Source organism: Mustela nivalis (assembly GCF_964662115.1).
Source record: "Mustela nivalis genome assembly, chromosome: 16".
NCBI lineage: Eukaryota > Metazoa > Chordata > Mammalia > Carnivora > Mustelidae > Mustela > Mustela nivalis.
In genome coordinates, this window is record NC_139035.1 from 67049788 (window position 1) to 67074378 (window position 24591).

The window sequence follows — 24591 nt, forward strand, 5'->3', positions numbered from 1 at the left end:
GCTGCTATCGCGAGATTTGGCGGGCGGAGGCGGAGCTGTCGCGGGCAGCCGCCTCACAGCGATGGCGGCCGAGCAGGGCCGGCGGCGGCGGCGGCGGCAGCGGCTCCGGCCGGACACGGCAGTGGTGGCGGCAGCGGCGGGCGGCGGGGGCCTGTGACCGGGAGCCGCCCCGGACCCGGGCACCATGAGCCAAGGCCCCCCCCCAGGGGAGAGCAGCGAGCCCGAGGCCAAGGTCCTCCACACGAAGCGGCTTTACCGGTGAGGGGCCGGGGCGTGCGTGCGGCCGCCGGGGGAAGTGGGCGCCGCGGGGGCGGGGCCGCGGCGGGCGGGGCCGGGGCGCGGGGGGCGCGGGAGGGCGCGGCCGGGCGGCGAGCGGGGTGGGCGCGGGGCCCGGCGGGGGCCGGGGCCGGGGGGCGCACGTGGAGGAGGCCCCTGGCCCGGAGCCTGGGGCGGGCGCCGAGCTCTGCGGGCGGCGGAGGCGAGGGTGGGGTCGCGGGCGGGGCGCACCCGGAAGCGAGCGGCGCTCCGGACCCCGCAGGACGCGACGGAGGCGAGCGCCCCGGCCTGCGGTCCGGAGAGCCCGCGGCTCCGTGTGACCTTGGGCCTCGCCGTCCGCATCCTGGAGAGGACGGGCTTGGGTCGCGTACGCCCTGACGTCCCTCCGGCTCCCGTCTTGCGGAGTTTGAATGGAATGAGAGGCCGAGGACGAGCTGCGTCGGCCTGGAGGGGCCCCGAAGGGCCGAGTCCCGAGTGTTCCTAGGTCGCGGAGCCCATTTCGGGGCACCTGGGCCCCCCCGGTCGCGAGCCCTGCTCCCTCCCAGCCCCCTGACTACAGCCCCTGGCCAGGCAGCGTCCATCCCCAGTTTCGGGGTCCCGCGGCGCCACTCGCCCTCCGCAGGTCCTGGCGGCCGCCCCCGTCCCCCTGCGGAGGCCGCTGTGCGCTCTTCCCACACGGGGTCGAGGATTTTTTCTTTCGGGGCTGGGGGTGCAGCTGGAACGTGGTTTCTAGAACTGGGGCAGAATGGGGTGAAGCGCGAGGCGAGGTTGAGGTTGCTGCTGTCTAGTAGAGGGTGAGGTTCGCAGAACAGGGGCCCTCGGAGCGGCGGCCCTTCTCGCCGGCGCCACTCGGCAGTGCGGGGCTCGGGAGGTGTTCTTTCCCTCCCGGCCCTGGGCGGCCTGCCTTTCTGGCCTTTGTAAGTCAGAGGCACAGGGGAGCATAGGCTGCTCCAAAAATAGCAAAGTGATCCAATGCGGCAGCCCCCAGCCGCCTGGGGGGGGGGTGAGGAGCCGGCTGAGGGTGACACGGGGGCCGCGTCACGCTCCCGAATGTCAGCGCTGTCCCTCGAGCGTGGGCCCTGCCTGCGAGATCCCGCACCGGTCTGCAGCTCTCAGCGTCGGCCTGGTCATCCTGATCCTTCGCGGCCTCGCTCTCCCTCAGCCCGCCCCGGTACCTCACGGGACCCGCAGGGTGATGTGGGCGCACGTGTGGCTTACGTGCGCGGGAGCGTGCCTGTGCCTGTGTTCCTGGCTTTGAGCAGGGTGGAGACAGAGGCAGCAGAGGGTCGCAGTGGTGACTGTTGGAAGGAACCGGGGAAGGGAGGTCTGCTTCCTCTGCCGCACGTAAATGTGTTGTGAGATACGAAACTGTCACTCTGAGCGGCAGTACATTTGGGAAATTCCCACCGTCTGTTTATAGTCGGAGATTCTGAAATGTTTTAGAAAAAGAGAAGGCAGCCCTCGAGGGGATGCTGGAAGGGCCACAAACACGTTAATTAATTAGTCTGATTAACTATTTTTAAAAAGTCGTTTTTTGGGGTGCCCGCTAGCTCAGGAGCGCGTGCAGCTCTTGATCTTAGGGTCACACCTTCAAGTCCTATGTCGGGTATAGAGATTACTTGAGAAAGAAAGAAGGAAAGAAAGAAGAGAATCTGCAATTAGAACTTCCCAGAGTCACGGTTGTTAAGCTTTCCTGGATTGGGAACTAGGGAGAGCTGTGGAGCCGGTCCATAAAGACGTGTGCAGATGCTCCTGAGGTCTGTCCGTGGCCCGGAAGTTGGAAGGCCCTGCCCTGGGGAGCTAAGGGGGCCTAGAATAAAGTCAGTGGTGGCCATCTGACAGCCCTGGCATGGAGGGCCAGGCTGGCTAAAAGGGCTGCCTCCCATCTGTAGGCAGCCCAGAAGGCATTTGCAGGAACGCTGAGCTCTGAAGATTGCCTGTGAGGAGGCCTGGAGTCCTCTCCCGCCGCTCCTCTGGGTGCTGGCGGCCACTTTGCCCTGGGCGCTGGTGGCCACTTTGCCCTGGGCAGGGCAGCCTCTGTTGGCGTCCCACCTGCGCCACCGCAGGGAGCCAGCCTGCCGTGGCCCACTTGACCCGGCCCAGAGGCCCACGTCTCAGTGTTCTGAAACAGTCACCAGACCCTCCCTTTCTTGTGCGCAGAGCTGTTCTGAGGGTCCCTGTTTCCCCAGCTCTACCTGCCTTCCTCTGGGTTTTCCCCTTCTGGAGATGACACGTCCCTCTGGCACTTCTCAGCCATCCATGGTGGCGTTTCAGTGGCCTTTTCTCGTGGTGTCTGGCGTCTCCTCCTGGCCTACGACAAGAAAGATAGAAGCTAATACTTGCTGAGTCTGCACGTATGAGGCACCGTCATGAGCGCTTCACGTATTCGCTAATTTAATCCTCGCGCAGTGGGGCGTGATGGTGCTTCCATCGTGTAGATGGGAGAACCGGGACACGAGGAGGCTATTCCCCCGCCCGGCACCCAGAGCCCGGCACAGCAAGCGAGGAATGGAGGAGACCTTGCGGCGACGCAGTGCAGCGCCCCGTTCTTCCATACCCCACTAATTCAGAAATAAAAATTTATGCTAGGAAGGCCTTTCCTTTGTGTCAGGGACAGTAAGTCCTTGGACAGTGATTAACTCGAGTCCCGTTACTTGTGAGCGGCTGTCGTGAGCCAGGGCCTCAAGCGAGTTCTTTCAGTTCGTCCTCACAGTCCCCTGTGGTGGCTGCCGTGCCTGTCCCCGTTTTTATGGACAGGGAAACTGAAGCTTGGAGAGCTTAGTTTGCCCAACGTTACAGATGTGGACACAGCCAGGGTCAGAGCCTGCATTTCCTGTTGGCGTCCCAGCACAGGCTCTTTCCATTAAGAGAATCCAGCTTTTCCTGTCACAGGGCTTGTCTGCTTTGACCCCTTGGACACTTGGGGCAAGATATGTATTGTGGTGGGCTGTCCCGTGTATCATGCTTACTAGCTGTAAGCCAGTAGCAGCTCCCCTGCCCACCAAGCTCCGCCGCAAGTAGTGACAGAACTGTCCCCCAGGGCAGAGGGCTATTCTTGGGGTGCGTGGTGGCTGTTCGTCTGGTTTTGTACAGCGCAGCCTGCAGCCTTCCCATTTCCCTGCCCCTGATTCTGTAGCTTCTCCTCTGGGATCAGTGCCCCCCGCCCCAGCCTGCCTGGACCTATGCAGGGCTCAGGGCTCTCTGCCTGTGCTTCCCCCAGGGCCGTGGTGGAGGCTGTGCATCGACTTGACCTCATCCTTTGCAACAAAACCGCTTATCAGGAGGTGTTCAAACCAGAGAACATTAGCCTGAGGAACAAGTAAGCCGGAGACTCTCAACGACAAAGCCTTAAGCTTTCTCTGCCTTTCTCCCCCGAAACCCTGTTGCACACAGACGCGTGTTCTGTCTTACCTCCTGAGCTCATGGTAGGGTAACGGGCTGAGAACTCTGGCCTTCCTGAGAGAGGACGTGGGGACTCCTCACTGTCTCCGCAGCTTCTTCCTCTAGCGGCCTGGTGCCGCTGGACGGCACTGAGTTGGGGGAACCGGCCATGCTACCAAGTGGCGGGAAAGAAAGATGGGGTTAAAAGGCAGGAAAAAGGGAGAGAAGTGTGCGGGGCGCAGAGAGGATTATTAAAGTTCTTACTGCTCCCGCCTCTATCCTTGGGGGTTTCCACTGCTTTCCAGGACTGCTGTTTTTCCTGGGTCCTGCAGACTGACCCTGGACGTCCCTTGGGAGGCATGGGGATTGGTGGGTCGGGGCGTGGCACATGCCTCCCTGCCCGAGGATGGTCAGCCTCCCGTGCCGCCCTGTGCCCTCAGGCTGCGCGAGCTGTGCGTCAAGCTTATGTTCCTGCACCCAGTGGACTATGGGAGGAAGGCCGAGGAGCTGCTTTGGAGGAAGGTGTACTATGAAGTTATTCAGCTCATCAAGACTCACAAGACGGTAAGGGGAGGGCCCAGGTTTCGAGAAGAAAGGTGTCTAAAGAGGGACGCTGAGAACGGAAGAGACAGCTGGGAAGGGGGACCAGGACACGGTTGGAGGTAGAGGAACCACGGGAAAGAGGCAGGAAGGAGGGAGGGGTCCGATGAAACGAGGCTTGGCCGGGGGGCCTCCTCCCAGACGGGAAGAGGAGAGGTGGATCTGAGGGTGTGGGGTGACCCGTGAGTGAAGGGCATGTGGGCGAAGTTCCAGAGCCAAGAATCCAAGTTCGGTTCCTGGTGAGAGGACTGGGGTCAGGGAGGGGAACAGCCCTGTGAGCTCGTGGCTTAGCAGTCCCTGCGCTTTCCCGCCGCCCAGCACATCCACAGCCGGAGCGCCTTGGAGTGTGCCTACCGGACGCACTTGGTCGCTGGGATCGGCTTCTACCAGCATCTGCTTCTCTATATCCAGTCCCACTACCAGCTGGAACTTCAGTGCTGCATCGACTGGACCCACGTCACCGACCCCCTCATAGGTCAGTGACATCCGCCAGGTGGGCTGGGGAGCGAGTTTAGGGGCCGCCGCATCTGGCCTTCTTACTCTTCTGGGTTCTGTAGCTGGTGACCTGGCCAGGCACAGAGGATTCTAGCCAGACCTGCAGACGGTCCGTGGATTTCGGGTTTCTCTAAACAAGTGTGCGAGCTTGGGTGAAGACCTGGAGGAAAGAGAGAGGTGTCCGTTGGCCGGGGGTGCAGACGAGGCGGTGTCCGAAGTACAGCCCCGGTGACTGCGGGCAGGCCTGTCCCGGAGGGTGGGAGTTACAGCACCCGTTTTCTTCTTGCCCTTGAGTTTGCTCAGCACTGTGTGTGTGTGTTCTTTTTTAATTTAATTAATTGATTATTTATTTTCATAATCTGTACACCCAACGTGGGGCTTCAACTCACGACCCCAAGATTAGGAGCCTCCCACTCCCCTGACTGAGCTGGCCGGGCGCCCCCAGCACTGTTTCTTTTAACTTCAGAAATTGTTTCCTAGCTTTTTTGTGCGTATTGCAAGTGTTAGAAATGTTTATGGGTGGTCCTTCAAGATTGCGCTGCGCGGTTAGGTGTCACGGATAGGTAAGCGTGGCTGCCCGAGGGGCCGCGACTGTGCTCCACCTCATTCCCTCCTCGTCCAACTCTGGCCGCTCACCCTCCTTCCCTCCCCCTGCCTGTGCCCCTGCCCTGGCCAGACGCTGTCTGTGTCAGCTGGGGGCATTCTCCTTCAGAAGCCCAGCGCTGCATCTGGTGCATTTACAAAACATTTAAAAACAACGAGGTAACCTAAGACCGCCCTCCTAGACACCATAGCAGATGGCCGGAGGGGTCCAGAGCCCCTGCAGTGAAGAGCCTTCATTTCAGAGGCTACGTTTCCTGAACTCAGTTTTTCTCCTCATTGATGTGCTCGCGACCGACTGACTGAGGACGTCTGCAGAACGTACTAGGAAGGGCTTCTCAGGGCGGGTCTCGTAGCCAGCAGCGTGGCAACCTGGTGATGTGGACAGAAGGGACCAGCTCAAGCCAGTCTGCCTTTCAAGTCCTGGCTCTGCCACTCACCAGTGTATGACGCCCTTCTTGACTGCCCGGTGGGAGCAGTGGAAGTCACCCTCTCCAGAGGTTGCCGTGGGACCCGTTGACACCAAACAGGACTGAGACCAACCAGTGCCTGATACGTGGGGAAGCTGCCCCCCAGAGAGCCCGAGCTCTCTGAACTGAGAAGGGGGAGCTGAGAGCCCAGCACATTGGCTCCGGGCACGGCAGGCTCACCTGTCTCCTGCACGGGCAGACTCCCCAGTAGGTGGCCTTCTCCATAGGCCTCCTCCCCCCGGAAGCCTGGGGCACCTGCCTTGGCCTCTTGTACATTTCATTCTTCCCAGCAGGTTTCCCGTCTGTACCCAGACCTTTGCTCCTTACGTGGGAAGCTTCTACCCAAGGCACCCAGGACTGACTTGACACTTGGCCCTCCCCTCTTCTTCCTTTCTAGAAGCCTTCCTATGATGACCTTTCACGTTGCCCTTCCCCAGCAAACTGTCCTGACCTGCGGACCCTTGCCCATCTCCTCCAGTTCCTTGCCGTCCTGTGAATGATCCCTACCTGCAAGCCTCTGTCTCCCCACCTGGTCCTGGATGCATGTCTTCCCTGCCCCTAACACAGGGTTTCAGGACGAGCTTCGGATTCTTGATCTCCTTCCCCACCTAGGAAAGATGTTCCCCATTAGGTAGAGGGCCGGGGAAGGGGCTTCTGAGTGTCCTTTTCTGTCTTTCTCAGGATGCAAGAAGCCAGTGTCTGCGTCGGGGAAGGAGATGGACTGGGCACAGATGGCGTGCCACCGGTGTCTCGTGTACCTGGGGGATTTGTGTAAGAACTGGCACTCGTTGGGGCAACGGTTTGGGCTGCAGGACAGGCAGGAAGCTGCTTCCGTTGGTACCAGCTTGTGTGTGGCGGGAGAGCAGGAGGAGTCGTCTGCGGTCTGTAACTAACATGTCCCCTTGTCCCTGCTCCTCCGTGAGCCAGAGGGACCAGTGACTATGGGAGAAGGAAATAAACTTTGAAAAAGTCTGGGTGGTAACTCAGGTTCAGTAGTGGGTCAGGAAGATTTTTTTAGTTGGATGTTTTTCTCCTTTGGGGTCTGTTTTTTTCGTTTTTGCTCTACTCCTAGAGGAATTGAAGTTCAGCCTCCTGGAGGGTTTCCCTGCCTGGCAAACGTTCCTAGAATGGAGGAGTACTCTCTTGCCTGCTGGGCCCTGGGCCTCTAGTCCTGGTAGCTAAAGGTTCCTCATTAGGCTATGAGATGCATTACTTTTTGTCCCCTGAGGCTTTCCTCCCTGCCCCGCACACTCCTGGCCCCCTCATGGGCCCTTTGTGCAGAGAGAGCAGCGGCTTTGCGTTAGACTGGCCAAATGTCCTCAGTAACGTCTTCCTGCAGGATCAAACAGCTGTATTCCATGACCCACTGCTGGAGGTCGTCCCGAGCAGTTACGGCTGCGGTGGGTGCCCGGGTCCCCTTCCGGGTCCCCTTCCGTTGGAAGGAGATAAACAAGAGCCTGTTTACAAACACTAAACAGGACCCACACCCTGAAGCTCCCAGCAGGGAAGAGAGAGTTGAACGACTGGCAGAGTTAAGATTATGCCCGAGGCCCAAGCAGTCAGCCTCATAGCTCAGGTGTCTTCCTCCCAGGGTCGTCCTGCAGGTCCACAGAGTGACTCCAGGACGAGGGGAGGGTTTCTGGAACACCGCAGCGTCATGTTTCCTTCCTTCTGTCTCCTGCAGCGCGTTATCAGAATGAATTAGCTGGCGTAGACACCGAGCTGCTAGCTGAGAGATTTTACTACCAAGCCTTGTCAGTCGCTCCCCAGATTGGTAAGTGGCGTCCAACTCAGGCCTCCCTAACCGGCAGCAGTTTTCAGCAGGAAGACGACATTGAGAGGGCAGGCAGGCCGCACTGGCTTCGCTGGGTCCTCTTGTGCTCGGTCCCGTCACACTTTGCCTTGGTTGTGCATTCTCCCTCTCGAACACAGGCTCGAGAGAAATGCAGATTCTTTTTTTTTTTTTTTTTTTTTTTAAGGTTTTTTTGTTTTTTTTTTTTAGATATTTTAAATTTATTTGACAGAGATCACAAGCAGGCAGAGAGACAAGTAGAGAGAGAGGGGGGAAGCAGGCTCCCTCCTGAGCAGAGAGCCGGACGTTGGGCTCGATCCCAGGACCCTGAGATCATGACCTGAGCTGAAGGCAGAGGCTTTAACCCACTGAGCCCCCCAGGCGCCCCGAGAGAAATGCAGATTCTTCATCTAAGAAGGAGGGAGGCAGAGGGGAAGGAAGAGAAGGCTCCTTTGTCTCTGAGCCCTCTGCAGAGAGAGGACACTTGAGGGACAGTGGGAGCAGGGGGAATGCTCCATTGCACGGAGAGGTGGGGATTTGCTTGCAGTAGGAGAGCTCAGGGTGAGAAACAGCTGGGGAGGAGCAGAAGGCTCCGTGGGTTTCCAGCGACCCTAGAGTTGCCACAGCCGCGGCTGACGGATGGCACCCGGTGGTGCTGATCCCTGGCAGGCGAGGCCGGAAATGAGTGTCCAGTCAGTCCCCCGGGGAAATAGGATTGGCCACTCCTCCCCGGGGGTGCTGGTGTCCTCTGCAGACCCAGGCCTCCTCCTCCTCACGAGCCCATGAGTTTCCCGGTGCTCAGCAGTGCTGGGTCATGGCGGCAGGGGAATGTCCTGGCACAGACCACATGACTTCTGTCTCCCTCCAGGGATGCCCTTCAACCAGCTGGGCACGCTCGCAGGTGGCAAGTACTACAATGTGGAGGCCATGTACTGCTACCTGCGCTGGTGAGTACTGCCCGCGGGCCTCGTGTCCCAACCGCTGCTGCTTCGCTCCCCCGCCTTTTCCTAGCTCCTGCTTGTCACGGATCCGCCTGGATTGGAAGGCGCTCAGGCAGCCGGCAGAGCTGCCCACCGTCTGCTGGGAAGTGCAGGATGGCTGTCTTGGGGGAGGAAGTCAGCGGGGTGTGGTAGGCAGAACGGGGTCAGGGTAGCGGCTATGCAGAACAGCACAGCCGTCGGCCTTTGGTGTCTGAGTGACCATGGCGACAGTGTGGGAGGGCCCGCTGAACCGCAGGGTGGCCACTGCTTCCCCAGTGCTGACGCGCCCTCAGAGTAAGGAGCCTCGGCTTCAGGATGGCTGAGCTGAGTGGGCTTAGGTCACCCGAGTCGCCAGAGCCGAGTGGACGTGTGTCTGATAGGTTGCTGGGTGCCCCAGTGAGGTAACAGTCAGGAATAAACCGCCTGGGCCCCAGCGGCAGCTGCCTTGTTGGGGCCGATGGCTCCATGAGAAGCCAGACGTTCCAGAAGATGCTGCTGTGAACTAGGCTTCCAAGCAAGGGGAGTGGAGGGAGCTGGTTCTTCGTAAGTGTGTGGGCCGCGTGCGGAAGTGTGAAGTGAGCGTCTCCCTTCTCATTCCCTGTGCCGTGATCGTGGTTCATTTGGTCCAGGAAACCTTTCTCCTTGAATCAGCACAGTGTCTGCTCTTGGGGCGCCTGCCCCCTGTCCGGGGCCGGCATAGACCGGCCCCGTGGCTGCTGTTCTTAAATACAGGTGATCAAGTTCGTGGGCTTCCGTTGCCTCCTCCCCAGTCCTCTCGTACCTTTCCGGGAATGCCCCCCTTACTGGTCCTTGGTCCCTCATCACCCTCGTGACCGTGATTGCGAGTGATCACTTCCAGAGAGAGCCTGGCATGTCCAGGTTTGGGAGGTGCCCGCGGGGGCCCTGCCTTGCTGTGTTAAAGCACTCACGTCTCCCGTTTGTGGGTGAGGCATCTGGGTGGGGCCTGGTCAGGCCTTTCTTTGCCCCCAGTCACTGGTATTCAGCAGCCCTGGGGGCTGCTCTGTCTGGAGCAAGGCTCTTCCGGACCCTTCCCACTCAGTGGGTTTCTCTTCTTGGGAGAAGCTGCTCTGCATCGTCCTCTCCCCCATCGCCGATTTAAGGCGAGGACGCACAGAACCCACGTCTGGACGGAAGGAGTGTCCGTGACTTTGTGACTACCTCTTACTCACCAGTAACACATATTTCTTCTTTTCTGTCCCTTGCTCCTTATGACAAAATACATTAAAAACAGCCCAGTGCCCTGTTGGTGTTGTGGGTGCTGACGTGAGGCAGGCTGGGCTGGGAGCCTCCGCGCTGGCTTGGGTCCGTGGGGCCGGTGCAGTGTCCCTGCTCGTCCCAGCTCTGCGTGCATGTGCATACATGTGGGCGGCACGTGCTGGGCCTGGCCTGTGGCGGGCTTCTCTGCACACTCTCGCCTCCGAACCAGTGTCTGAGCATGGGAGCTGTGTGTGCACACGTGTGTGCGCCGGCTTGTTAGCTGCCGCTTGTTGTTACGTGCTCGGGGCTGCCGTATTTCAGGGACGGTCCCTGACAGAGCGGGAGCAATTATTGTGCTTACGGAGGGAGCGAAGGTCTTCCATTCACTGTGTTGTCCGAAGTTGTGTCTATGTAATTTATCTGGAACGGTGGTCTTGCCCTGAGTCTGTACACAGAAAGGGAGCCTGGGGGCAGCGTGCGTTTGCTCCCAGTACTGTTCCTCCAAGCGCCAGCAGAGCGCCGCGCCTGCCGGGGCTGCACAGCGCACTCTGTGTCTCCTTCAGCATCCAGTCGGAGGTGTCCTTCGAGGGGGCCTACGGGAATCTCAAGCGGCTATACGACAAGGCAGCCAAAATGTACCACCAGCTGAAGAAGTGCGAGACTCGGAAACTCTCTCCCAGCAAGAAGCGGTGAGTAGGGCCCGTGGGGCTGGGGCGGTGGGACTGGAGGGCCTCTGGGGCATTTGCCATTTCCCTGGGGCGCCTCTTCTTCCAGGTGTAAAGACATCAAGAGGTTGCTGGTGAACTTCATGTACCTGCAGAGCCTCTTGCAGCCCAGGAGCGGGTGAGCGCCAGCGGATGGGCCCTTGACCTGCATCCCGTGAGCCCCCTCCCGCCCGGGCCAGCTCTCTGCAGTTCCCACCGGGCCCCGCAGCTCGTCTTGCCTGCCCTGGGCCCCATCACTGACCTCCTTGTCGCCCCTGTCCTTCTGCAGCCCGGTGGACTCGGAGCTGACGTCGCTCTGCCAGTCAGTCCTGGAGGACTTCAACCTCTGCCTCTTCTACCTGCCCTCGTCCCCTGGCCTCAGCCTGGCCAGCGAGGGCGAGGAGGACTACGAGGGCGGCTATGCTTTCGTCCCGGACCTCCTCGTCTTTCAGATGGTCATCATCTGTCTCATGGGCGTGCACAGCTTGAAGAGAGCAGGTGACTCCTGCGCCCTGCCTGCCCCCACCCCGCCCCTACCCGGCTTCCTCCCCGGGCTGCCCGCCGCGCCTGCCTCACTGATGGGCTGGGGACCCCTCCTCTGAAGGAGCTTCTGGTGAAGGAATGAAGGCAGCAGCCCGCCCATACTGTGCCCCAACCTCGGGCCCCTCCCGCAAACACACTGTTGGTCACAACCCGGACCAACAGGAGGGACAGGGTACTTAGCCGATGACCCAGACAGAATTCCAATTTTGTTGTCGGGAGCGGTTGGGCAGTTGCGCAGACCTTCCTGGGAGCGGCACACATGGAGCAAAGTCAGGAGGAAAAGGGAGGCAGGCCTGGGTGTGTGGGGGCTCGGGCTGTGGGGAGCCCGCCTGAAGGCGTCCGAGCCAGGGCAGATGGCACGGGCCCACAGGATATGCTTGCCCGAGGACGCGCACGGTGAGCCGGCACGTCCTGGGCGGCAGCATAATCACGCAGAGACCTCAGAAATCCTTTTTTCTTAGAAGAAGCTTTGAGAAGTAGTTTGGTCCTTGGAAGGAGGAGAGCAGGTGAGATGGGGCTGGAGCTCATGGCGCCTGCCCCTCCTCAGAGCCCTGGGCCGCTCATGCCCAGCTTTCCCGGCTTTAGGGTCCAAGCAGTACAGCGCAGCCATTGCCTTCACGCTGGCGCTCTTCTCACACCTCGTCAACCATGTCAACATACGGCTGCAGGCGGAGCTGGAGGAGGGCGAGAACGCCGGGCCTGCGTTCCAGAGCGACGGCACAGGTGCAGGTGGGGGGTTGGTCCAGAGCGACGGCACAGGTGCAGGCGTGGGGGTGGGGCTGGTCCAGAGCGACGGCACAGGTGCAGGTGGGGGAGGGAGCGTGCACATGGGCAGGTCAGGCTGGTGCGCGGTGATGGGAAGGGGAGCACATGGGGGGCTCGGGAGGTGGTGAATTGCTCCAGTTTGCCCCCAGGCCCCACCTGACTGTCTTCTTGGCACAGATGAGCCCTTGGAGAAGGAAGAGGTGCCAGGCCCCGAGCCCCCTCCCGCAGCACCTCCAGCAGGTGAGGTCAGAAAGAGCAGGAAATTTTCCCGTCTCTCCTGCCTCCGCCGCCGCCGCCACCCACCCAAAGCAGGAGATGACAGTGACCTGAGCGAAGGCTTTGAATCGGACTCCAGCCACGACTCTGCCAGGGCCAGCGAGGGCTCGGACAGTGGCTCTGACAAGAGTCTCGAAGGTGGGGGAACGGCCTTTGATGCCGAGACAGACTCAGAAATGAACAGCCAGGAGTCCCGGTCAGACCTGGAAGACATGGAGGATGAGGAGGGAACACGGTCCCCAGTCCCAGAGCCTGCTCGGCCCAGGTCAGAGGCTCCCGAGTCTCTCAATGGCCCCCTGGGCCCCAGTGAGGCTAGCATTGCCAGCAACCTGCAAGCCATGTCCACCCAGATGTTCCAGACCAAGCGCTGTTTCCGACTGGCCCCCACCTTCAGCAACCTGCTCCTCCAGCCCCCTGCCGAAGCTCACGCCACAGCCAGCTGCAGGCCCTGCGTCAACGGAGATGCGGACAAGCCCTCAGAGCCAGGTATCTGGGCTTCTGTTCCCGCCACTCTGGTCCTCACTTCCCACCACCCCCCGAGGGAGGCGGCTTGCCTGTCTGTGCAGGTGCCCTCCCCGCCCCCCTCGCTGCATCCGTGTGCTCTCTCCGGTCCGGTCTGGTCTAGTCCAGCAGTGTCGTCCTCAGAGTCCCCACTGCTGCTTGCAGTCTGCCCCTTCTCTCACACCGCCCCTGCCCCTGGCCCTTGTCCCACCAGGGACCTCTCTCTAGGGGGTCTTCCCTGTACGGGGCGCCCAGTGCCTGCTCTCTGCTGGGCGCCGGGCTGGCCTGTCTTCGGGTGCTTTGTTGAACTTGCACAGCAGCCTCGTGCAGGACGAGTTCTCCTCCCTCTTCTGAGTGCTGCCCCTCACCTGGTGCTTGACTCCTTCTTACTTGCCGTCTGGTTTTCCCTCAGAAATCACGGGGTCTGGCATTCTTCTGAGGCTAGGGGAGAGTTCCTCCCTGCGGTTCCTGTCACCTCTGCCCCGCCACAGCTTCCAGGCCTTTCCCACTCAGGCGTCCTTGTCTGTTGGCTTGTCTGGGTCCCCAACGAGACCGTGAGCCTCCTGGGGGCAGGGCAGCGTGGGTCTGGTCTGTCCTTGGATCGTCTGTTCCTAACACCGAGCCTGTACGAGGTGGGACGCAGGAACCGCTGCAGGGATGAAATGCTCGGAAGCCCGGGTGCGGGGGTGGGGCCCGGGAAAGTGCTGGGGGGCAGGGTTGTCCTTTTTTTTTTTTTTTTTTTTAAATTTAGCCCAAGCAGACTGTGTGCTGAGTGTGGGGCCTCGCACAGAGCTCGGCTTCACAGACCCTGAGATTGGGACCTGAGCCGAGCCCAGGAGTCAGACGCATAGCAGAAGGAGCCCCCCGGCGCCTCGGGCTGTCGTTGAATTCTGTCTGCCTTTTCTCCCTCCCCAGCGGCTGCCTTCTGGTTGCCCGCTGTGCGTCGTAGCGGGGAGTAGGCTGTTTATAAACACCGGTTGAGGAAATAGCTTAGACCCCTCACAAGTTAGCTTGAGACCGAAAGAACCATATTTTGTTTTATTTGTTTATTTTTCAGTGGGCTCCACGCCCAGTGTGGAGCCCAGCACAGGGCCTGAACTCCTGACCCTGAGATTAAGACCTGAGCTGACACCCAAGAGTCAGACACTGAACCGACTGAGCCAGCCGGGGCCCCAGAAAGAAACCGTTCTTGTTTTTCTTTCTTTCTTTCTTTTTTTAAAGATATTTATTTATTTATTTATTTATTTGACAGACAGAGATCACAAGCAGGCAGAGAGGCAGGCAGAGAGAGGAGGAAGCAGGCTCCCCACTGAGCAGAGAGCCCGATGTGGGACTCGATCCCAGGACCTGATATCATGACCTGAGCTGAAGGCAGCGGCTTAACCCACTGAGCCACCCAGGCGCCCTTTGTTTTTCTTTTTAAGATTTTATTTGTCTGTCAGAGAGAGAGAGAGTAAGCACAGGCAGGGGGAGTGGCAGGCAGAGGGAAAGGGAGACGCAGACTCCCCACTGAGCAGGGAGCCTGACTCGGGGCTCAACTCTGGGGCCCAGGGATCATGCCTGAGCTGGAGGCAGACCCTCCGCTGACTGAGCCCCGGAGGTGGCTCAGCAAGGGTGGAGGCACTAGTTTCTCAGCTTAAGAGCATCCGGCTGGTGGGCGTGGAAAGATGTGGGGGTGCGTGGTGAGTTCCCCATCATCAGCACTCCGCCCCGGGGTGCGGGCAGGGCGGGCCGTGGCCTGGAGCTGAAGCCTGAGGCTGTGTTCTGGCCGCTCATCCTGGCTCCCCGTCCCCCGCCCCAGCCTCCGAGGAGGGCTCCGAGTCGGAAGGCAGCGAGTCCAGCGGGCGCTCCTGTCGGAACGAGCGCAGCGTCCAGGAGAAGCTGCAAGTCCTGGCGGCTGAAGGCCTGCTTCCCGCCGTGAAGGTCTTCCTGGACTGGCTGCGGGCCAACCCTGACCTCATCGTCGTGTGTGCGCAGGTGCGGCTCTCCGGGGCGGTGGGCGAGCTCCGCCGTGGGGGGTGCTGGGGGGCCCCTCCACGTGTTCCATCACGACAGACGTTAGGCACCTGCTTCGGGTGGGCCGTTACGCTTTCTATAGGGACAGGGTTAGACGTGACCTCTGCCCTCCAGGAGCCTGTGGCCCCGGGCCGGGACCCGGAGTCTGTGCACGGGGAAAGCGAAAGCTGCTTGTTGCACTTTGTGCCCTCGTGCCACGGGTCACGCCCGGCCTTAGGGCTGGGGTCAGTGAGGGCCGGCCTCAAGCCCTGTCCCGGAGTCCAGAGGGAGGAGTGGTGCCTGGGAGACGGGCCCCGGGGGCGGCAGGACCGCCAGACAGGGTGGAGGCGCTGGGGCAGGGGAGCCGTGGAGGTAGTGGCGTCAGGCCCGGGCTGTGGAGGCGGGCGCTGGGGGGTGGGGGTGTGGTGGGGGCAGGGGGTGCCTTCTTAGGGTCTGTCTGTCTCGAGCCTGGAGGGCCGCACAGTTTTTGTCCAGTGTTGCTTTATCCCAGGGGCACATCTGCCCTGCTGTGGAGGACCCCTCCCCTGCGGGTCGCCCTGTTCTCAGAGGAGAGCTGGGGTTAGGGCCAGGCACACCCTTGGGCGTGTGCTCATGTGTGCTGGCGGCGAGTTACTCACTCCCCTTGAGTCATCGGGAGGTGTGCTAAGGATGGGGGTGTGGGGTCCCGTCCCCACACAGGTATTCCAGGATGGGCGCATGGAGAGCAGAATGGTGGGGAGAAGCCGCCTCCGGCGCTCGGGTTTCTCCCCACTCCCAGAGCCCAGTGTGCTTCCTATGGCCTCAAACCTTCTCCCCACGGTCTTGCTGCTGGTGATGAAGTTCAGCCAGGCCCGTGGGCCCCCTTCATTTCTCGTGAGATTGGCTCCCTGTTTCCCAGGTCTCCCAGGATTCCCCCGCCCCATCCCCCTCGGCCTCTTTTGTTGATTTTTCTATCAGCTCGCTCTAGGTCTGTGCCCATAGCCAGCCCCCGCCCCGCCCCTGCCCCACCGAAGGCTTCTCTTCTTCGCAGAGCTCTCAGAGTCTGTGGAATCGCCTGTCTGTGTTGCTGAACCTGTTGCCAGCTGCTGGCGAGCTCCGGGAGTCTGGTGAGTGAGTGCCCAGCACTGCCCCTGCTCTCCCTCTCCCTCGTGGCCCCACAAAGCCCAGCCCCCTCCCTGGTAACCCAGCCTGGGGGGAAGGAGGCTGATGGGGCTCTGTGTCCAGCCATCCTGGCACACAGCGGCCATTGTGGTCTCTGCGTCTCTGGTTTCCTCAACACTGCCCCACTGTGGGCAGGTGGCCTGGTTGGCGAGGCAGGGTGCTCCCCGGGGAAGGCTGTGGGGTGGACAGGAGCAGAGAGAGGCAGGCCTGGGAGCCAGCTCCGGTCACCGAGAGTCCTCCTGGGCCTCCAGAGCTCATCCCCTCTTGCCACGTTCGAGCTGCGTGTGTGCTCCGGTTCCCAGCTCGGGCCTCAGCTGAGAGGGTGCATGTCCTCCTCGACAGCCCTCCTCGGGTCCACGCCGGGCTCGGGGAGCCTTTCGGGTCAGAGCACCCTGCTCCTGGGCCTGCCCTGCTCCTCCAGCCCCGCCAGTCCTGTGGGGCGGCCCTGCACGTCCGTCTCCCTGCTGTCCAGGGGGAAGGGCCATGTCCCTCAGGGGGCTCCCACAGGGCAGCTGGTCTCACGCGGCTTCTCCCCAGGCCTGGCCCTATGTCCTGAGGTCCAAGACCTTCTTGAAGGTTGTGAACTGCCTGACCTGCCCTCCAGCCCGCTGCTCCCAGAGGACACGGCCCTTCGTAACCTGCCGCCTCTCCGGGCGGCCCATCGACGCTTTAACTTTGACGCGGATCGGCCCCTGCTTAGCGCCTTGGAGGAGGTGGGACGGCGTTTCTGACACCGGTAGCTCTGTTCAGCCAGTAAAGCCGGTGGCCCTCCTGTCCCGACGGACAGGGTCCTCAGGGCTGGGCTTGGCGTGAGCCGCCGGGCTTGCCTCCTTCCCGGGGGATGCTTGTGGGTGTCCTTCCGTGGCCTGCCTCCACCGTGTCCGGCTTTTGCAGAGTGTGGAATGGGGGGCTGTTAGGGCTTAGGAGCTGTTCTCAGGCTCTTTTCCGCTCTGGGGCCGGCATCCTGTGAGCTGGACAGGAAGCCATCCGAGAGAGCTGGACGGGGCAGTGCTGCCTGACCGGCCACCCGTGTGTCTGCGTCCCTATGCGGGTTGCCTGGGGACTGCCCGGTAAGCCGAGCAGACAGGCACCCGGCACCCTTGCCGGCACACGGGGGCCTTTTGGTCCCTCCTCTCCAGCCAGAGGGCCTGGGCTTTCGTCTGTTTCATGTTTTAGGGTTTTAGAGAGGATTCTTGTTTGAGGGGAGGAACAGTTTTCCTAACCAAAAGAAGAGGCTGGAACGGTTGGTCTAGCTGTGTCCCCTCGTTTTTGCACTCGAGGAGGGAGGTGGCGGGAGTGCCCAGGTGCCCCAACGCCCAGCCCGCTGTGCTGCCTTTTCTGTCTCCGCCTGGGTCCCGGTTAGCCAGTCCTGCCTGGAGTCCCCTTTCCCGGCAGCCCAGAGCTCTGGGTCTCGGGGCTCCCCTCTCCACCGGCCTTTCCAGGGAGCCCCTGCCCCTGCTGCGGGGGGGCCGGGGGGCGGTGCCTGGGGGCCCTGCTGCGCCTGACCAGCTCCCTCGTCCCCGCAGTCGGTGGTGCGCACCTGCTGCATCCGCAGCTTCGGGCACTTCGTGGCCCGCCTGCAAGGCAGCGTTCTGCAGTTCAGCGCGGAGGCCGGCATCTTCGTCAGCATCGCGCAGTCGGAGCGGGAGGGCGTGCTGCAGCAGGCGCAGGCGCAGTTCCGCATGGTGAGCCTCGGTCCTGGGGGGCAGGGCCTGCACGGAAGAGCGAGGGGACGGGGGTGCGGGGCTGCAGACGGGGGCAGCATAGGAAAGGAGCGGTGCTCTCAGGAGAGGCAGCCTGGCCCCCGTCTGTGTCTAGACTGCCTGGGCTGGAGGCCTGTCTCTGTCCACTCCTGTCTGAGCTCCCTGCTAGGTTCCCCCATGGGTTCCCTGGCCCCAGGGGTGCTGGCCTCTCGGGGTTGTTGTGACGTCAGAACGAGCTTGCGTCTCGGGCATGTGCTCGCGGGCGCCCCTGGCGCTTCCTCTCTTGGCGATGAGGACTGGGGGTGGGGGGAATGGCCGGATCCTTCCCTACAGGACCCCCAGAAAGTAGGAGGTGGCCGGGGTTAACCTCTTCTCCATTCAGAACCTGGTCCCCAGACGTTGACTGAGAGTCAGCTCCTAGCCAGGCCAATCTGTTCTGTAGACCCTGGGTTCGTGGCAGTGAGCGAGCAAGGAAGGTCGTTTGCTCTCGGTGGCCTGATGCTGGGGAGCAGGGTCTGGGCTCTGCGCTGGGGCCTGCATGGCTGAGCACACTGTCCCCCCCCGGGCTGGATGGCAGCCCGTTTTGGGGGGCAGCGGGGGATGTCTGGCACTGAAGCATGGCCCATGAGTCTCTGCAAACCTTGAGGTTCTTCCTCCGAGGCCTGTCCCCTCCTCCCAAGCTGCAGGCCTCCCCACCTCTGAGCATCCGCTTCGCGCGGACAGCGTGCGTGGTTGGGAAGGGGCACAGGCGCACCAGCAACTCCCTTCTTCGTGGTCTTAAAAGCAAGCTCCTTTTGTTGAAAAGCAAACCTGTCGTGTTCTGTAGAGGAAAACACGTAATTACAAAGACATTCACGGGGAAACCACACAGCTTTAAAAATACTAGTTTTTGCAGGCATTTCCTTTAGCTTGAAGCTCCAAGACTCCCATCGCAGGGACGGAGCCGCTGAGAGCCCCTCGCGGTTGGTGCTGGACCCCAAGGTTCTGTCGCCTGCCGGGGCTGCCCCCAGCACTGCAGGGTGGCCCATGTCCTCCGCAAGGGTGCATCCCTCAGCAGCAGCGTGCCCTCCCTGTACTGACATCTGCCAGCGCAAACTGAGAGCTTTCCATGTGCCGAGCCAACGTAGCCCGGGACAGCGCGATCAGCCCTGGGCGCAGCTCAGTGAGGGGCGCTTACCCTCTCCTGCGCCCCATGACAGGACGCAGAGCCACAGAAGAGGGATTGTCTGTGGTAAAGCCAGGGCTCTGCCATCGGGCAGACCAGCTCTTCTTAGCTGCTGTGGCTGCAGCATTTGCCTGGGTGAGGCAGGCCGAGGTCCCCTGAGGACGGCCGAGGCCCACATCTTGGAGCCGGAGGCTGAGGTCGGCGCAGCTCTCCTCTTCCTGGACCCTGAGGGAGGTCCCTTCTCTCCCCTCGGCGGCGCGGGCCTCGCAATTCCACTCCAGCCTGAAAGGCTGTTCCCCGGGCTGGATTCTGCAGCGCCAGCACGGCCCCTCCCTCTCTCTGTCCTGTGCCCAGGTGTCCCCAAGGGGCCATTTTGTCATGTGGTCCTCTGGAGGGGGGTAGGCGCATCTCGCACAACCATCGTGTAACTGTCACAGCTGAGGTGCTGGGATGGGCGCAGTACTCTTAGCCCCAGACTTTCCTCCGATGTCACTGATTTCTCCACTGAAGTCTGTTTTCTTTGTTGTTTTTCTAATGATTTTATTTATCTGAGAGCAAGCAAGCAAGCAAGAGACAGCACAGGCAGGGGGAGCGGTGCGCAGAGGGAGAAGCAGGCTTCCTGCCGAGCAGGGAGCCTGATGCGGGTTCAATCCCGGGACCCTGAGATCATGACCTGAGCCGAAGGCAGCCACCGCCGGTGCCCCAGATGTGCTCCCACATTATGTTGGGTTGTGTGTGTCCTTGGTCGGCTCTGGGCTGTGGCGGTTTCTCAGTCTTTCCGTTCTTGACCTTGACACTTCTGAGGAGTGTCTGTCAGTTGGTCTGTAGCGCGCCCTCAGTCTGGCTCTGTTCAGACAAATCGTGGCCACGCGTTCTCGCGGTGGACGCGGTTGTACAGGTTACTGCTGTAGAGCATTGTTCTGAGGACTCCCTTCACCCATCGAAGGGCCTTCGGTGCCATGCCCCCTGCCGCCCATCCTTTGTCTCATCTTTAGACCACGTTAGGGAGATTGGGCTTCATCCCCGGAAGACAAAGGGGACCGTCAGAGGCCTTGGGGCCCAGCAGCTGGTGTCTGGGTGCCGGCGGGGAAGGTAGCTGGGGCAGAGGCGGGGCCGGGGAGGAAGAGGTGGGAGGAACCAGCTTAGACGGGGGTCCCACAGCGGAGGTGAAGGGGAACAGAGGCGTGAGTGGTTTTTCGGACGTGTGGTCAGCAGGACAGGAAGGCGATGACTTGGGGAGCAGAGCGAGGGACCAGTCACGGCCCAGCTCAGCCTCCTGGCGTACACAGCGGCTGCTTTCCCAAGTCGGGGACCGCCAGAAGGGGCGCAGCAGGTTGGGAAGAAGTTGGCAAGTGGTTGGCGATCGTGGTGTGCGGGCGCCGTGCTGCTGGGCACTGTGTGTGTGGCCCCCGCGCGCAGCTGTTGCTCCCTGGCCCGGGTGCCTGGCCTGGCGAGAGCTGCGGCGCGGGTCCCAGAAGCCCTTCTCTGCCAGGGCAGTGGTCTGTCTCCTGAGCCTCCCTCTCTCTCACTTAGTGGGGGCGAGAGAGCCGACCTCACATGATGCCTTCCTGTCTCCGACGCGGGAGCTCCTCTCGGATAATCTGTGAGAGCTCTTGATCACTGGGGAAAGGACTGTGGCCCCAGCTCCCGGTCCCAAGCTTAGCGTGCGTTTCGCCTTGTAGGCGCAGGAGGAAGCCCGTCGGAACAGGCTGATGAGAGACATGGCCCAGCTGCGGCTTCAGGTAGGCGGTTGGGACCCAGCGGCGGCCGCTCTGCATCTGCTCATTGGCTGGACCCCACGGGCAGATGGTGCCCAGCCGCTGCCCCCCTGCTCTGCCCCCAGCGCCTGTTCTGCCCCCGCACCCCCGCTGTTCCAGTGTGGCGCCCGCCCCTAGAGCTCTGCTCTGTCCGCCCCCGACCTTGCGCACCGGCTTCCACCCGAAGCAGGTTGCCTCCCAGACTGCCTTCTCCGGCTCTCTCCTCGCTGGGCCTCCGTGGGCCCTTTCTGCCTTCTCTGTTCGCTTTTCCTTCTCTTTCCCTTTGCCTTTCCTTCTTCTGCCTCCTTTTCTTCCAAGGCCTTGGTACAAGGAGCCCCCCCGTCCGCCTTGGCAGCAGGGGACACCCCACGAGAGCCCCCTTGGGTTCCATCCTCCACGCCCAGGCTGCAGGGCCCGTGCAGCCGCACCTACTCTGCCCTCTCTCCCCAGCTCGAGGTCTCTCAGCTGGAAGGGAGCCTGCAGCAGCCCAAGGCCCAGTCAGCAATGTCTCCCTACCTCGTCCCTGACACCCAGGCCCTCTGCCACCACCTCCCGGTCATCCGCCAGCTGGCCGCCAGCGGCCGCTTCATTGTCATCATCCCGAGGACAGGTAGGTGTACTGGGGATGGGGGCAGGGTGTGGTTAAGAGAGACTTGGGGCTTGCAGTCGAGAAGGCCCAGTTTGTACACGGTGGCCTCGGTCAGGTCCTGCCGTCTTTCTAAAGCTCGGGCACTTCGTCTGTGGAACGTATGTGCCAATCTGTTAAATGCTGACTCACGAGACAGTTGGGAGAAACGAGAAAGACCTAAGCACACGCACTTGGTAGACCGTGAGCTCTGCTGATCGGAGAAGGTCCTATTTTGGAAGAGCGCTGGGAGCCACCGAGGAGCCCTGGTCCCTGCTTCTACTGCCGCGGGTTCTGGGCTTCCCTGCGAGCTCACCTGTTCCCCCCCCCAACCCGCCAGTGATCGATGGCCTGGACTTGCTGAAGAAGGAGCACCCAGGGGCCCGGGATGGTATCCGGTACCTGGAGGCGGAGTTTAAGAAAGGAAACAGGTGAGTGTGGGCCTCACCAGGCGTCCCCTGAGCCCTGGGTCCCCGTGGGGGAGAGACACACTTGCAGTCACTGCCGCGGGGAGGGGGGGGCGGGGGGCGGGGACAGAGAACGACAAGTCAGGGTCTCAGCTGTGGATGCGGGGTGGGGGGCTGTTGTCAGACCACCCAGGCTGTCGTCTCTGTCTCTGGGCAGACGGGAGGTGAGTGTCGTCAGGGGGCTGGGGCAGCACCCCTCCCCACACCCCCCCCCACCCCTCCGGCTCCCGGCTGCCGCTGTGGGGTCCGTCCTGTGGGGTCGGTCCGCGATCAGGGCTCCTGGGGTGGGAGTGCCTTCACCCGCACAGCCAGGCGGGGACTGCTGAGCCCCGCTCGGGCCCTCCCTTCGGGGCTCCAGGCTGGGAGAGCCACGGGCGGTGGGTGCAGCAGAGGGACAAGCTGGCTCCGGCGCCCCGGCGTCCCGGCGGCATCTGCCCCTGCCCGGCCAGGAAGCCACACAAAGCCTGCTTGTTTGGACCCTGTCTCCAGAAGCCCTGACTTGAAAAGCATCTGCTGCTCCTCCCTTCCCAGCTCCTCCCCCGGGAGGAACCAAGGGATCGATGTTATCATCGGGAGGAAAAGCGAGCCCAGCTGGGGGCGGGGCAGGAAGCTCCTTAGAAATGGCTCCAAACAGAGCCCTGATGGGAGCGAGGTGCCCCTCCGCTCCCCTGGGACACAGGGAGGTGCTTTAGGGGAGGTGCCCTGCCTCCTCTGACCCCCTCCCCCTGCTGCAGGTACATTCGCTGCCAGAAAGAGGTGGGGAAGAGCTTCGAGCGGCACAAGTTGAAGCGGCAGGACGCGGACGCCTGGTAAACGCCGGCCCCGCCTCGCTGCTCTCCCCACCTCTCGGGCTGGACGGTGCTGCAGCGGCTGGTGGGACCAGCCTGGGGCCATGCTTAACCGGCCAGGGCCTCCTGTGCGTGTCCCGCGGGAGGGAGAAGTAGCCCCAGCCCCACAGCCCCATGGTGTCCCTGCTTAGTGTCCCTTTACCCAGTCCCCATGGGACACTCTCTAGAACCACTGTCCCTCTCTGCCTGGTTTCTCCTGCGTGTGCCCCTGCTGCCCTCCCCAGTCCCCAGCTTCTGGGGTTGCTGGTACGCGGGCTGCCCTCACACTATGGTTTGGCTTGCCTCCTCTTCCTCCCTACCAGGACCCTGTATAAGATCCTGGACAGCTGCAAACAACTGACTCTGGCCCAGGGGGCGGGTGAGGAGGACCCCAGCGGCATGGTGACCATCATCACAGGCCTTCCGCTGGACAACCCCAGTGTGCTCTCAGGCCCTATGCAGGTCAGTCCGCCAGGCAGCAGGATGGGGGTGAGCGGGGGGGAGGTGCCCGGGCCGACGTCCTCCTCAGAGCACTCCATGCGCTTGCTTGTCGCTTCCCCCATCCCTCAGGCAGCCCTGCAGGCCGCTGCACACGCCAGTGTGGACATCAAGAATGTTCTGGACTTGTACAAGCAGTGGAAGGAGATTGGTTGAGACGGACCCCACGCCCTACAGTGGGGCTGCGTCCAGATCTCTCCTGCCCTCCCTGGCAGCCAGGACCACCACCTGTAGTCACCCCAGCACACGCAGACGCACACACGCACGCGGGAAGGAAGCCCAGCCGCGCAGGCCACAGGGAGGGCCCGGGAGCGGCAGGGAGGGCCCGGAGCCGGCCGAGAGGGCGGTCTTCCTGTCGCCAAGATGACGTCAGGAACGTGAGGGAAGTGCTGGGAGCAGGAGAGGCCTGGGGGCCCCCAGCCGGCCCTTCCGCCTCAGCCCACCGCTGTCCCCGGGGGCAGGGGCAGGCGTGGGCGTCTGCGCTCCATCGGAGAGCTTTGTGGACCTCTGAGGGGAAGGGCCAGCAGGAGGGCCCGTCTTCTCACTCAGGATGCCCGGTGATTGGCGCCGGGAGTCCGCACCCTCTGGCGCGGGGCGGAGGAGAATTGGGTAACACCAGACACGTGGGTAGTTCTCTGCGGACCCTTCCTCTCCTGGAGGACCGCCCGTCCTCTCCCTTTGTGCGGGCGAGGCAGCTCTGGAGCCTTGGGGACTCTTCGAGAAGAGGGGCCCGGAGCTGCCAGCACCAAGAGGAGGGCCAGGGCTCGCCCCCTCCTGCTGCGGGGGCCGCGCACCCAGCCGCCCCACTTCTGCTTCCGCTCTGCGTTTGCCTGGCTTCCAGGGCCCCGAGCAGGTCACTCTGTCTGTCGCAGTCTGGCCCGCAGGCCAGGGAGGGTCTCTGGGGCCCCCAGCCCCACAGTGGCGGCGCCTGCGTGGGGCAGAGTGTGACGCCAGGAAGAGGAGAGGGGAGCAGTGGGAGGCCGGGAGAGGCCTGCGTGGAGACGGGCGGCAGGACGGAGAGGCCCTTAGAGCTGCCCGGCCAGGGGCTGCTGGCCCGCTGGGGCGGAGCATGGGGTTCACTTGCGCGCAGCGAGGGGCGAGGTGAACGTGGGAGCCGGGATCGGGAATCGCTCAGGGCAGCGGGCTTTGCAGCGGGCACAGGCTGTCCGGAAGGCTCTGGCCAGGAATGCTTTGGCCCCTTGCCCTGGGGCTGGCCAGGAGCTCGGCCAGGGGTGGGGGGTGCCGGGGGTCTTGGCTCTGCGCCCCCCACCCCAGCGCTAGCCTAGCTTCCCGGGCTGTTCTCAGAGGAAAGCAGGCTTCTTGCCTCCTTCCTCTAAGACAGCACATCTGGGACAACCTGGGGCAGCGGGGTCACCCCCCTCCCAGTCCTTGGCAAAGACTGAGACTAAAGCGTCACTTAATAAAGACCCCTCGAAGCCCAACCCCGTCTCCTGGTGCCATTGTGTCCGGTTGTATTGGGATGTTGGCACTTTCTTCCTGGCGTTTGCAGAAAGTTTCTTCGAGGTGAACCCCTCAAAGCAAGAACCCAGGGATGGTTTTGTGGAAGACTCCGTCAAGTTCCGTGGCCCTGTGAGCGGCTCGTGGCTTTGCAGGGGTGCTGGCGGGAGCTCCAGCAAGGACAGCAGCTCCGGTGGGGCGGGCGATGCGTGGCCTCCAGCTGGGTCCCATGAGCAGGGCTGAAGCTCTTCCACGGGGGCGGGGGGGCGTGCGTGGGGGCCCGGACACCAGCCTCTGGGGCCTCCGCCCTTGGCCCCCAGCAAGGACTGGAGCG

The 24591-nt window shown here is 62.3% G+C and overlaps 1 protein-coding gene across 2 annotated transcripts; it reads left to right on the forward strand.

Annotated features, from left to right (window-relative positions):
- Nucleotides 1-28: 28 nt before the first annotated feature.
- Nucleotides 29-24241, forward strand: SMG5 (SMG5 nonsense mediated mRNA decay factor). Of its 2 annotated transcripts, XR_014304068.1 has the most exons (23): nt 29-258; nt 3497-3595; nt 4098-4221; nt 4576-4732; nt 6504-6593; nt 7507-7596; nt 8483-8561; nt 10376-10501; nt 10587-10655; nt 10806-11014; nt 11645-11782; nt 12002-12586; nt 14403-14578; nt 15627-15702; nt 16295-16470; nt 17284-17442; nt 20159-20228; nt 20308-20367; nt 20833-20992; nt 21348-21438; nt 22209-22283; nt 22625-22763; nt 22872-24241. XR_014304068.1 is itself a non-coding variant. In XM_082703383.1 (22 exons), the coding sequence occupies exons 1-22, from the start codon at nt 185-187 to the stop codon at nt 22953-22955; spliced, it is 3036 nt and encodes a 1011-aa protein (XP_082559509.1). In that variant the 5' UTR covers nt 29-184; the 3' UTR covers nt 22956-24241. The 2 variants fall into 2 exon arrangements, 1 of the variants encoding a protein (XP_082559509.1); XM_082703383.1 differs by lacking the exon at nt 20159-20228.
- The last annotated feature ends 350 nt before the right edge of the window (nt 24242-24591 follow it).